We start from the raw sequence: 14,674 nt of genomic DNA, 5'->3' as shown, positions 1-14,674 counted from the left end.
ATAAGTTGGTGGTTCATTCTGCTGTGGCGACCCCGGATTAATAAAGGGACTAAGCCGAAAAGAAAATGAATATTTGACTAGTTTTAATTAAAACAGTGAACAACATGCTGTACAACATAGCAATGAGCATATTATAACAGATGATGAATGAATGCGTGTAAAGCAGACTAACACAATGCTCCGACCTTATGCTGGTCCGCCATCTTCCTCCCAGCCCACATCTCTTTAATCATCAGATGCCAGAGGTCACATTCAGACTTCAGATTGGCTTCGAATGACTCCCTTCCTGAGGGACGTCCTGATCTTCAGTGATGGGATTCTCAGAAGGAGGAATGGAGCGGAGGAAATCCTTACGTCCTGGATGATGACATGAAAACATCTCAGGATCACTTGTGAATGTAGTATTTATCAGAATAATAACACACTCTTCATCTCTGGCTAGTAATTCTGCCTTCTCACCTCGATGTCTCTGAATTTGGTGATCTCCACGTATCCGGGTCGTCCCTCCGTCAGCAGGAAGAGTCTGCGCTGGGTCATGGCGATCTTCCCCACGCCGTGGCTGGTTTTTACGGATGATGAAACTTTATAAACGCACTCGTCGTTCTCCAGATGCTCCAGAACGACGGCCGGCAGATCCACGTCCTGCGCCGCCGCTTCCGTTTCCTTCCAGAAGTTGTAAAAGAAGCGGAAAGTTTCTGGATCCACCTGCTTCACCTGACCTGCAGACAGCAGAAAAGAGAGCGCTTTATTATACGACACGCAGCCATTTGACTTATTTTAAATGATTTGATGGCGACACAGTGGCTACAACTGTGGCCTCACAGCTAGAAGGTCACTGGTTTGAGTTCCGACTGGGTCAGTTGGTGTTACTGTGTGGAGTTTGCATGTTCTCCGCATGTTGGCGTGGGTTTCCTCCGGGTGCTCCGGTTTCCACCACAAATCCAAACACACGCGCAGTTGATGAATTGAATAAACTAAATTGGCTGTAGTGTTTGTGTGTGAACGAGTGTGTATAAGTTTTTCTCAGTACTGGGTTGCAGCTGGAAGGGCATCCGCTGTGCTGGATAAGTTGGAGGTTCATTCCGCTGTGGAAAACGCTGTTGAATAAAGGTAATAAGCCGAAGGAAAATGAATGAATGAATGAATGAAATTGATTTGATTTATGTATTTCACGTGTATTTAATCCATTTTTACTTAGTAATTAAGTTTAATCATTTTTTTCTTTAGACTTTTTCTAATGTCAATGAACATTTTTTTAATTAAATGTAAAATATAGATATGTTTCAAAACTAAAAGTGCTTCAAGTGTAATTAATGTGTCGGTGCTCTTTAAATAAGGGATTCATAAAGATAAACAACAAAATCAGAAGTCCGAGGCACTCGAAAAGTAAAAAAAAACAAAACTTTGAAGTGCCTTATTATATATATATATATATATATATATATATATATATATATATATATATATATATATATATATATATATATATATATATATATATATATATATATATATATACACACACACACACACATACATACACACATACATACACACATATATAATTGTAATCTATTTCTAATCTATTATTATTATTATTATTATTATTATTATTATTATATTCTATTAAATATGCATTCATTTCTTTATTTTTATTATTTATAATGTGTTTTAATCTATTTTCAATTACTATTTTAGTATAAGCGCATGAATTATCTTGACGTCTTTTTCTCCTCTAAGTATTTTTAACTTCTAACATATTTATTAATTTATTAGTTTTTTTTAATAATTAGATTATTTCAAACATTTAATTTAAAAATACCTGTATGACTTTGAAATTGAAATTGCATTATTTTTTTATATAGAATTTTAGCACGGACCCTACTCCTCCAATTATGTTTTTAATTTCTTAATTTAGAATTGTTTTAAATTTTAAAGATTGTTTATTTTAATCCATTTCTATTTTATATCAATTTTTTTTTTACTTTTTTTTTTCCATGGGTCTCCAACACTGCCTTAAGTATGCATGCAAGCGTTGCTTTATTTATTTGTACTTTTTATTACTATTGATCAATTCTTTTCATGTGTGAACATTTTTCCACCACCATTTATTATTCTCCATAAAATCCCTAAATGCCTGTTTATTTATCAGTAAATTTTAGAATATGTTTATTTCAAACAGAAATTTTTAATAACACATCTAATATAAAACTATATATATCAGAACAATTTTCCCCTAAACTTATCCACAGATCCCCTTGCCTTAAGTAATGATCAAAACCAAATGGTTGATTATAAAAATTGGGCAAGCTCAGCAAAAAAAATAAAAATAAATTAAATTGTGTCATAAAAGATTGTGTCATGATATACACATCAATACAGAAATAGTAAAATGGTGCAACCATTCCAAAAAAAAAAAAAAGTACAAAATAAAATGATGGCATCATATGACTTGAGCAATCTGCACAAAACAGGATCATCCATTGCTTAAAAACGATGTAGTTATGATGAAATCATTACATTATGATTACATTATTGTGACGTTTCTACTTCCGAGAACATGAGTGTGAGTAAATGTTGACAGAGTTATTGGCAATCTCGTGATGTCTGAGATGAGGATGATGTCGTTATGGCTTTAAACAATAAATCAATGTGGTAAATCCCTTCTGTTCCTCGAAAATACTGTCTCTACCCCTCCTGCTATCTCACATCGGAACGGTCTCTTTGATCATTTAAGCTGGGAAAATATATGGTCCATACAGCAAAAGTTTTCCTTACTAATAAGGTCAAGGAAATATCTTTTAAATTATTACATAACATTTACCCTGTCAAAAACTTCTGAAAGAAAAGATTTGGATCAGACTTTAAATACAAAATGCTCCTTTTGTCAGACTGACACTGAAACTCTTCCTCACTTATTTTGGTCATGCACCATGTGTTCCAATTTTGGCAAGATGTTCATTTATTTATCTCAAATATTACTTCACAGAACTTTTCAGTTACTCCAAAAGTAATTATTTTGGGGTTTTTTATATACAAATTTTAACATCTGCTTTCTAATAAACCTTATTCCTTTTTTAAAATGCAGATTCTACATTCATAAATGTAAATTTTCTAATTGCAAGTCAGTATTTATAGCATTTATACAAGAGATTCAAAATGACTTACAATTCCAGATTCACTTAACAAGAAAGAACTCAAAACATGTTCAATTTGCACGACCTTTAATATGTATAATCTATTAAATCTTTAAATTGCTATTATTTAGCCCTCTCTCAATTTCTTCTCTATTATATATCTATCTTCAGATCAGATGACCTATTGATATCTCTTTAATTTTCTGTCGTTTTTTTCCTATCGTTTATCTTTTTTTTCATTCTTTAAATGGCACCATTGTAAATAATCTAATGATTATTATTGTATAATGATATGTAACAATGTATCTTTCTGTTATCCAATAAATGTTTAAAAATGTGGTAAATCCCTGTGAGATAAATATAAACCATGCACAATCTACAAATAAACAATCATTTTCTGCAAACCTGAATGTCAGTTAAGCTGCTGTGCCTCGTGTTCTTCCAGTGTTTTTACATTAATGATTGATGCGTCATGCCACACACAAACACACACACACACACACACACACACACACACACACATATACATGAATATGCAGTGCCAGTAAACGCACCTCAGGCTTTCGACACACACATGACACACATAAACCTGCTCTACTGATGGCGTGCAGGAACTGGCATTTGTCAGACGGCTATAAATGTAGCTTGACTTTAACTGAGAGGAAATGATTAACCAGCGTTGAGCTCCTCGAGGAGTGTGTGCAGTGAGTGTGAAAAGAGGACTGAAGCTGGAGGTTAAACACACACACACACACAAACTTGTGTACATGGTTTAGAGGGACTCTACATAGATATAATGCATTTCATACATTAAATATCGCTTAGTATATGGCCCTACCCCTAAACCCAACCCCTGCAGGAAACCTGTGGACAATTTTGAATTTCATAAGACCCCATTAAGTGTGACTTAAGCATTTTGATTTACAGGGACACGAGGTGTGACCGTAGAGAACAACAGGTAATACCCATGTCATTATAGACATTTGTGTCCCTGTAACCTACATAAACCCACACACACACACACACACACACATCTGTCTTTATGGGGTCTTCCATAGCTGCAGTGATGTTTATACTGTACAGAGCGTATATTCAATCCACCTAAACCAAATGTCCCCACTATTATAGTAATACCAGTCAATTTTTACCTGATGGGGAAATTTATTTGGTCCCCATCAGGTTAAAATTGACTGGTATTGCTAAACTAGTGGGAACATTTGGTCCCCATAACATTAGGAATACAAGATAACACCCCAACACTATGACTAAACACAACCCTCATGTACGTACATTTACGTAAATGTGTGTAAATTGCTCATACTGCATGTCACCTTCTAGTTGCAATACCCGTGTCATACCCATGTCATTAGACACATTTTTGTCCTGATATGTCACACACGCACACACACACACACACACACACACACACACACACACACACACACACACACACACAAACACACACACACTTTTAGTTAGAGGTCGTACCTGCAGAACATTCCTGCACTTCAGTCATGCAGACGCTCAGACATGCATGCGTGCAGTGTGATGATGAAGATGTATTAGTAGTACACGCTGCACATGCAGACTAGGCTTACCATCCAACTCAAGGTAAAATACAGAGCGGCACGAGTCCTCCACACCTGACAAACCAGAACCAGTTTTACCAAACACACCAGAGAAACACCAGTGACAAACACATGCAGACTTCACTCATTTCATCTGGTACATGCAGTTATACTTTCACTGCAGTGTGTTTAACAGGAGATTCTACACGACAACAACAACATCAACATTTAAAACTAGCATCGGCTGTTGCATCAGACAAATTACTAAATTATTATTGGACCCACAGACTTTACTGTACATCCATCTATTATCTGTGTGTACCTGTGCCATGCATCCATCCATTACATTTTCTGATTTTATATTCAACTAATCCATCCATCATATATCTGTCCATCTCATCACTCTGTCTATACATCCATCCAATTATCTAACTCCAAATCCAACTATCCATCCATCCAATTATCTGACTACATACCCATCTATCCATCCATCTTTTGTCCATCCATCCATTCATCCATCCAATTATCTGACTATATATCTATCCATCCAATTATCTAATACATATTCAACTATCAATCATCCATCCATCCATCTTTTGTCCATCCTTCTATTAATATATCCATCCATATTGTCTGTCTATCCATCCATCTACTTATTCATCCATATTTTCTGTCTTGCCATTAATCTGTTCATCCATCCATCCTTAATGTTTGTCTATCCATCCATCATCTATCTTTACTGTACGTCACTTATTATTTATCTTTACCTGTACTATCCATTCATCCATCCAATTATCTGACTGTATTACCAACTATCCATCATCTATCTATCTATCTATCCAACCATCCATCCAGCCTGTCCATCCATTCATCCTATTACCTGACTATACATCTATCCATCCTTCATCCATCTTTCCATCCATCCAATTATCTGAATACATATTCAATTATCTATCCATCCATCCATCTTTTGACCATCCTTCCATCAATATTTCCATCCATATTGTCTGTCCATCCATCCATCCACCCGTCTTGTCTGTCTATCCATCCATCTATCCATCCGTATTTTCTGTCTCACCATTAACCTATTCATCCATCTATCTATCTATCCTTAATGTTCGTCTATCCATCCATCATCTATCTTTACTGTACATCATTTATTATCTATCTTTACCTGTACTATCCATTCATCATCTATCTGTCTATCCAACCATTCATCATCCATCCATTCAGCCTTTGTCCATCCATTCAGCCTATTACCCGACTATACATCTATCCAACCTTCATCCATCTGTCCATCCATCTAATTATCTGAATACAAATTCAATTATCCATCCATCCATCCATATTGTCTGTCCATCCATCCATCCATCCATCCATCTTGTCTGTCTAGCCATTCATCCATCCATCCTTAATGTTTGTCTATTCATCCATTGATCCAGCCATCTCTTCATCTATCATTCATCTTGTCTGTCTAGCCATTCATTCATCTATCTATCCATCCATCCATACATCCATCTTGTCCCTCCTTCCAATCAATCAATCCATATTGCCTGTCTATTGATCCATCTATTCATACATCCATCCATTTACCCACCCAGTCTAGTCATTCATCGATTCATCCACTCATCCATATAACCAACTATCCATTCGTCCATCCAGCTTCGGTTAGGTCACAAAGCTTGCAGGAAAAGTTAACAGATCCAATCTACCCAAGCTTCCCTAGCCAATTAGATCATCAGATTGGCCTAATCAAGCTTCACTCTGATTGGCTGTTTAGATACCCACCCAGAGTGAGTGCCTCGAACAGCCTCTTGATGGTCTCCAGATCCTTCACAATTCCCGACTCCTGAACGCGCCGCACAAAATCCTCCTTTAGCAGGTGCTTCTTGGGCAGCTCAAACCTCTTCACCGTCCCGCCGTCTACCAGCTGCGCTCGGTCCTTTTCATTTTCCCGCCTCACCCTGCTCATGAGGCGCTTCAGATCGTTGCGGCGCTCCGCAATCCTCTTTTCCTCCACCGGCAGAGCCTCCACCAGAGCGTTCAGAAGCTGCGCAGGAAAAATCTCCATATCCGTCTTATATAAACTCTGGAAGTCTGCGAGGGCGTCCACGTGTCGACCAGCCACCGAGTTCACCAGTCCACGCAGGTAATAATAGCGGGCCAGGAGAGCGGAGTCATCTGGAGCTGCAGATGAGATGGATCTGTCCAACTGGCCAATCAGATCGTGGTAGTAATTCTGAACGTAGTGGTAGGCCAGCGGAGGAGGGAATTCTGGGAGTTTGAAGGTTTTGACTGGCTTTATGGGACTCCAAGATCCTGTCGACATGAAGAGTATACAGTGCACAGCATGAATTAATACACTCTATTATGAAAATGTATATCTTTATGTTAGTGCAGTAAACAAAACTTTTCTCCAACAGTTATATTTATTAAAATAAGAGTTTGGACAAATCTTATTTTAAGACATTTTGGGAAAATGCTTGGGAATTTTTCAAAAACTCAACAAATCGACTTTCCTTTTGTTATGTTGGTGGCTGTTTTTGCCCAATTGACTTCAATTATAAATCACATTAAAGCCATGACCGCATATAATCATGCATTTTTGATTGTTGCTGGTTTTGCCAGTTTACCCAGAGGTACAATTTGAAGTTTTTACTGTTTCTTATCAGTTACAGTGCAAAAAAAAAGCTTAGTTTCTGGCTTTTATATGGAGTATAGTGTGTGTGTGTATGTGTGTGTGAGAGAAAGAGACCTTTGCACACCTACCTTAATATTTAAATCAAAATATTAATTATTAGAGAAAATCAAAATAAGCCCCTCAGCTCTCAGAACATAGTAAACATAGTAAGTGTATTTCTGCACACACCCTATAATCTGCTGTATCCATTTCTCAGTGAATATAGATTATATATGTTGGTGTGTTTAAACAGTACAGATTTACCCAACAGTTACATTCATTAAAATAAGAGTTTGGACAAATCTTATTTTGACAAATACAAAAATTCAACAATACACTCTGGGCAAATTGACTCTCCTTTGGTTATGTTGGAGGCTGTTTTTGCCCCATTGACTTATATATAATCACATTATTTGATTGCAAAGCCATGACAGGAAAAATCTGATATTGCGATATTTTAATTTTCTGCGATAAATATTGAGATATGGGATACAGTTTTATAAGATAGTTTGAATAGCACTATTTGATGGTTTTCTATGGAGTCAGGTACAGAAATTGAATAAATCACAATAGAAAAAAATGCTTTTCTTACTGTGCTTTCTCTCGTTTTTAGTCCAAATATCAAAAAATTCTTAGATTAAGTAAAATTGTTTTGTTTTCAACTTTTATTTTCAAGTTTTTCCTTAAAACAAACAAAACTGTAAGTGCAAGTAAAATAATCTTGTTTTCACTAAGAATGCAGATATTTGGACTAGACCAACGGCGAGATGATCCCAAGGTTTCCATATCCTGGACCAGGCCGTATCCTGAGCAGCTACTGTGATGGTCATGGAGGAGTGGAGAACATGAGACTGATTCCTGTGACGCTCCAGAGACAGACGAGTCTTCGCTGAGGCCAGCTTCCAGCCTCCGCCACTGAGACTGCAGCTCTGCACAAAAGTTTGGCCAGCGGAGAAATTAAAATGGTCGTGCCCAACTGAGTCTGGTTTCTCTCAAGGTTTTTTTTCTTCACTTCCGCCTTTAGTGAAGTTTTTTTCCCTCTCCGCTGTCGCCACTGGCTTGCATGGTTCGGGATCTGTAGAGCTGCGCATCGTTGGATTTACTCTTCAATATTTGGACTCTCAGTAGTGATTATTAAACCACACTGAACTGAGCTAAACTGAACTGAACTTAAACACTACAAACTGAACTACACTGTTCCTATTTACTGTGACCTTTTATGTGAAGCTGCTTTGACACAATCTACATTGTATAAGCGCTATACAAATAAAGGTCAATTGAAACAAGTCAAAAATTCTAAGAAAAAGTTCTTATTTTGCCTAAATTGTATATATTCCTGGTCAACTTTAATGAACTGATTATGCATATCTTGCGATGTGTCTATTACAGATGTGCACGTTGCGATATCGATGCTGAAAACATATTGTGCAGCCCTACATGACAGCATATAATCATGCATTCCTGATTGTTGCTGGTTTTCTCTGTTGGCACGTGGTAACATTTTAAATTTTTACTGTTTATCATCAGTTACAGTGCAGTAAAAAAATCTTAGTTTCTGGTTTCTATATGGGGTATAGTGTGGCTCTCAGTAGTAAACACAGTAAGTGTATTTCTGCACACACACACACTATAATCTGCAGTTTTACTCTACAGAACTCCATATAAAAGCCAGACACTTGTTTGCACAGGCCTATCTAAAGGGTTAATGCTGCAAACTGATGATCAACAGTAAAAACTACACATTGTACCTCCTCCCAACAGGGAAAACCAGCTACAATCAGGAATGCATGATTATATGCTGTCATTGCAATCAAAAATGTAATTATAATGGAAGTCAATAGGGAAAAAACAGCCCCAACATAACCAAAGGGGAGTCAATTTGAACAGTACACAAGGGTTAAAAGAGACTTATCATTATCTCCATTGCAACTGAAAATATAATAATAATCAGAAAAAAGCACATTCTTTAAACCACATCAGTGCTCCTACTTTTTAGCACATACAGTGTATTGTATATTGTGCTGTTAAAACTCATGTTAAAACTCATTGCACTCATGTTTCCTCACCCATCTGTAAAGGCATGGTCCTCACTGACATCATGGACATATGTCGGATTGGTACGGTGAGAGATCGAGAGTCCGCCAGGTTGGGCATGCTCATCCCCAGACGCTTATTCAGGCCGTTTTCTGCTTTGTGTTTACGGTTGATTTCCTCCATCGTGGGTCTGCGTGGAGACTCGGTCATGACCTTCAGCCTGAAAAAAGTATATAAGAGATTATAATGGAGATCTCACACAGGAAACACTTGGCATATGATGTTCTGACTGCAGGATTTTCAAAGTAGTCATGTCACAGATGTTTTCACACTTCTTCACTGTGGTAGCGTTTCGTCGCTGATGTGATCACACTGTAAGATGGATTGGTGACAGGGGGGTTTCACACTGCATGACTTCACAATAGAAGAATCACTGAGAAACTTTGTCTCGGTCCGCAAACTACATCTCAAAACTAAACACACGCGATAAGTGACATGGAAACAGTGCAAGGTCACGCAGTATTTCTTTTGTTATTAACTACACAATGAGTGCAGTGGCGCAGTAGGTAGTGCTGTCGCCTCACAGCAAGAAGGTCACTGGTTCGAGCCTCGGCTGGGTCAGTTTGTGTTTCTGTGTGGAGTTTGCATGTTCTCCCTGCGTTTGCGTGGGTTTCCTCCGGTTTCCCCCACAGTCCAAAGACATGCGGTACAGGTGATTTGGGCAGGCTAAATTGTCCATAGTGTATGAGTGTGGGTGAGTGTGTATGGATGGCTCCCAGAGATGGGTTGCAGCTGGAAGGGCATTCGCTGCATAAAACATGTGCTGGATAAGCTGGCGGTTCACTCCGCTGTGGCGACCCCGGATTAATGAAGGGACTAAGCCGAAAGGAAAATTAATGAATGAATGGACTTAATCGCACATGACCTCAATTATTTTTGGTGATGCAATATATATCAACCAACATAAAAACCAATTCTAGCAACATTTTAGCTGATTGTGCAACATCTCGATCTCTATTGGAGGTGTCAGTGTCAGAATGGTCAAAAATGATCACTGAAAATAGATCTGTTACCTTGAGTACTTTTTTACCATGGACATTTATTATGATGATTTATTTATTTGTTTAGGTAGATTAGGTACATTTTTACGATCTGATTCCAATGTCTAATTATTAATTGAAATATTCATTCATTCATTTTCCTACGGCTTAGTCCCTTTATCCATCAAGGGTCGCCACAGTGGAATGAACCACCTGAAATAATCTCAAAATTAAAATATTGTATGTTCTTTGGAAGAGTGTACTTGCATTATGATACTATTATAATGTCAAAATGGTCTTAAAATGACAATAATATCATTTATTGCAATACATTTTGGTGCTATATATATATATATATATATATATATATATATATATATATATATATAAAATAGATATATAGGTCTAAAAGGAGTCATGGTTAATTATTAAACAGCACAACATTGAATTATTATTTAAACCTCATTACTTGTACTGCATTTCTGACATGCTTTTCCACAAAACAATTATTTCATACCACAATTGCTTTCTTTGCAGTAAATTCACTTACAGGAGTACAGAAGTAAACAAGCAGAACCATGAAAACTACACATTTCAACATGTACAAACATTTGTCTCTTTGACAGATCAACCGACCAGACCTGTCTTGTTGCATACTGTACAAATTATTGACACGATCTGCTAAATCCAGCTCCAGGAAGTGAATGAATGATTCTGTTTTTGCAGCCGACAGTCAGAGTACCAAAAATTAAGTGCATGAAAACTAATAAAACATTAAACAAGACATCATTTAGTCCTTACAGCCATGTTACACTCTCTAAATCTAGAAATATCCAGGACATTTTGCCAGCTTTGTCTTTAAATACAGAATGTCTTATCGTGTGGGTTTGATGTTGTGTAATACACCGTATACATATTTTACTTCCTCTTCCTTCAGTGACATCTTAAAGATCCCTTTGCAGTTTGGCTTTTAATAACTCCACCCTGCCTTTATCTTATTTACTGTAAACATACGTCATTTGTATGCACAGTATTAGCTAAATCAAAGGCTTTGCCAAACAACTAGAAGCTCATACAGGTTTGGAATCGCTCCAGGGAAATTAAATAGTGAGTTAATTATCATTTTTGGGTGAACTGTCCCTTTAAACTGCTTTGTTTTTGTCAGAGTAACCAACGCACAAGCTGTAAAGGCTCCACCCACTTATGGAAAGGGGCGGGAACAGCATCTTAATTGTATTTAAAGAAACACAAAATGCATTTATAGTGTGGTGTAGTAAATGACCAGAGGTGTTTTGAGCTGAAAGTACACACACACACAGATTCTGGAGAGTTGTGCTGTGGGCATTATGGAGACACTTTAATGAATGGAAACTAGAGATGGAAGGAGATGGAAAGAGTTTATTTACCTGCGAGTCTCTGAACGGATGTTGAGCTGCATGCGAGTGAATGCGTCATTCTTTCTGTTCAAACGCTCCCGCAGAAATGAGTGGAATATATGAGTGTCTAAAACCTGCACACACACACACACACACACACACCACACACACACACACACACACACACACACACACACACACACACACACACACACACACACACACACACACACACACACACACACACACACACACACACACACACACACACACAAAAGAAAAATCAGACCCAAATCACACAGGCACACACAAACACACACACACACACACACACGCGCACACACACACGGACACACACACGCACACACACACGCACGCACACACACACACACACACACAAAAACAAAATATACAAAATGCAAACACAAAAAAATACACAAAACAAACACACTCAGACACACACACACAAAAAACAAAAATTAATGCACACACAGACATACAAAAACACAAACATACACACATACAAAGAGAGAAACGCACAAAATATGCACACACACACACACACACAAAGAAAAATAAATAAATAAATAAATCACACCAGAATCAGACACAAAAAAACACACACAACCCCCCCACACACACACAAAAATGCATACACAGATACACAACCCAAATACAAAACATACAAAAATGCACAAACACAAAAAACATGCACAAACATACATACACACAACAACATACAAATAAATGCACACACACAGACATACAAAAACACAAACATACACAGAAAAGCACACACACACACAGATGAATATGTTAGAGAAGCATACACTGAGTGTAAAACTGAATCTGAATAGTTCTATACCTTTCTGTAAAAGGCACAATCGGTGGAGTCTCTGGACCTGAGGAACTCCTCGCTGTTGAAAACCCGATGCTCATAGTTCAGGAAATCACACACTTCACTGCAGAAAGCAGAAAACACACTTTTACACACTAATTAACCAGCGAGCATACAATAACATTACTGTGTTCAGATACAGGCAGGAAAAAGCATTATACTCTATATCATACTTATTGTACATGTGCGTGTGTGTGTATTTATATATATATATATATATATATATATATATATATATATATATATATATATATATATAGAGGGGTATCATGGTGACTCCGTGGTTAGCACTTTGGCCTCACAGCAAGAAGGTCACTGGTTTAGGCCTCGGCTGGGTCAGTTGGCATTTCTGTGTGGAGTTTGCATGTTCTCCCCATGTTGGCGTGGGTTTCCTCCGGGTGATCTGGCTTCCCCCACAGTCCAAACACATGCGCTATAGGGGAATTGGGTCAGCTAAATTGTCCATAGTGTGAGTGTGTGTGTGAATGAGAGTGTATGGGTGTTTCCCAGTGATGGGTTGTTGCTGGAAGGGCATCCACTGCGTAAAACACATGGTGGATAAGTTGGCGGTTCATTCCGTCTTATATATACACATTTATATTTTTTTATCCTTATTCATAGAGTTTTAATTATTTATTTATTCAGTTTATTAGGTTTAGGAGACTGTCTCTGATTCATAAACAGAGATATTTCCGACCTGAATATGTTGACGATGAGCTCCATGCTGATGTTGAGGATGCTGGAGTTGAGTTTGCGCTGCCAGAGTCTTCTGTGAGCTCGCAGATCATTCACATCAGTCTGACTGCTGGAGCCGCACACATCCAGATCATAGTGGAGCTGCAGACCCCCACAGCTGTACAGTAACACACACACACACACACCATCAGAATCCTACAGCCAACATGTTTATTAGGAGCAATTATGCTCATTATTAGATATTATATATTTATTTTAAGTAACAAAAGTAGAAAATAGGGTTTGTAATGACCCTTAGTAACACTCCAGGATTTTTCCTAATCAGCATTTTAAAGGGTTAAAAAAAATTCGCACTGATCCCAATTATTTCTACAGGAATATTGCATCAGTTACCGAAATATAAAACAATCTCTGGCTGCAAGCGGCACGTCTGGAAGATCAAATCTGTCCGATATTGAAGACGACACTGTTCCCTGATCAATGTCTATGAGCACCAGATCTTCAATCTCCTGAAAAAAGCACACACACACACACACACACACACACAAAACTGTCAATATCTGAGAAAGCTGAAGGCATCGTTCATCCAAAAAATGAAAATTACTTCATAATTTACAAACCTTACACTTGTCCAATACTCAAGGTTTTTCTGTTCTGTTGAACCCCAAAGAAGATACTTTGAAGATTGTTAGAAACCTGTAACTACTGACTTCCAGTGTAGGTAAAACATATCCTATGGAAGTCAATGGCAACAGGTTTCCAACATTCTTCAAAATATCTTCTTCTGTGTTCAACAGTAGAAAGAAACTCAAACAGGTTTGGAAACAATAGAACGAGTTAGTACATGACAGAATTTTCAGTTGAGTGAACTGTCCCTTTAAGGGTCTCCGTTTACCATAAACCCATAGCGATCTGCAGTGTTTTGTACCTCTGCTACCTCCTGGAAGTGGTACGTGTGGCAGCCCATTAGGTAGGCCGTGGGCGCCATGATGAAGTCCAGCATCTGTCGGGACAGGACGGGCACGAACGGATGCTGCCAGCGCAGAGGGTGAATGAAGATCATGAAGCACTCGCACACCAGTGTGAGTTTGGCCCAGTCTGTGGACAGAAACACCACTCTCTGCTCCATCAGGATACTGCTGATGATCTGACACAAACAAAATGGCTTAGAAATTGCCTTTTAATAATCAACATCACGAACACAAGGTTTTTTTTTTGCTCGTGTTTTCTGTTGTTCATTTGTGT

General features: G+C 37.8%; 1 protein-coding gene across 1 annotated transcript in view; it reads right to left on the bottom strand.

The window, feature by feature from the left end:
* Window positions 1-14,674, bottom strand: part of dennd3a (DENN/MADD domain containing 3a) — a 65,797-nt gene that overhangs the window by 41,243 nt on the left and 9,880 nt on the right. Inside the window, 10 exon segments of the mRNA XM_056479366.1 lie at window positions 186-281; window positions 283-357; window positions 460-719; window positions 6,494-7,024; window positions 9,452-9,639; window positions 11,866-11,969; window positions 12,701-12,797; window positions 13,431-13,586; window positions 13,823-13,938; window positions 14,358-14,576. Coding sequence (XP_056335341.1) covers window positions 186-281; window positions 283-357; window positions 460-719; window positions 6,494-7,024; window positions 9,452-9,639; window positions 11,866-11,969; window positions 12,701-12,797; window positions 13,431-13,586; window positions 13,823-13,938; window positions 14,358-14,576 — 1,842 coding nt within the window.

Source organism: Danio aesculapii, chromosome 19, assembly GCF_903798145.1.
Source record: "Danio aesculapii chromosome 19, fDanAes4.1, whole genome shotgun sequence".
In the NCBI taxonomy this organism is placed as follows: Eukaryota; Metazoa; Chordata; class Actinopteri; order Cypriniformes; family Danionidae; genus Danio; species Danio aesculapii.
Note: the sequence above shows the minus strand (reverse complement) of the source record. Positions and strands in the feature narration are given on the sequence as shown.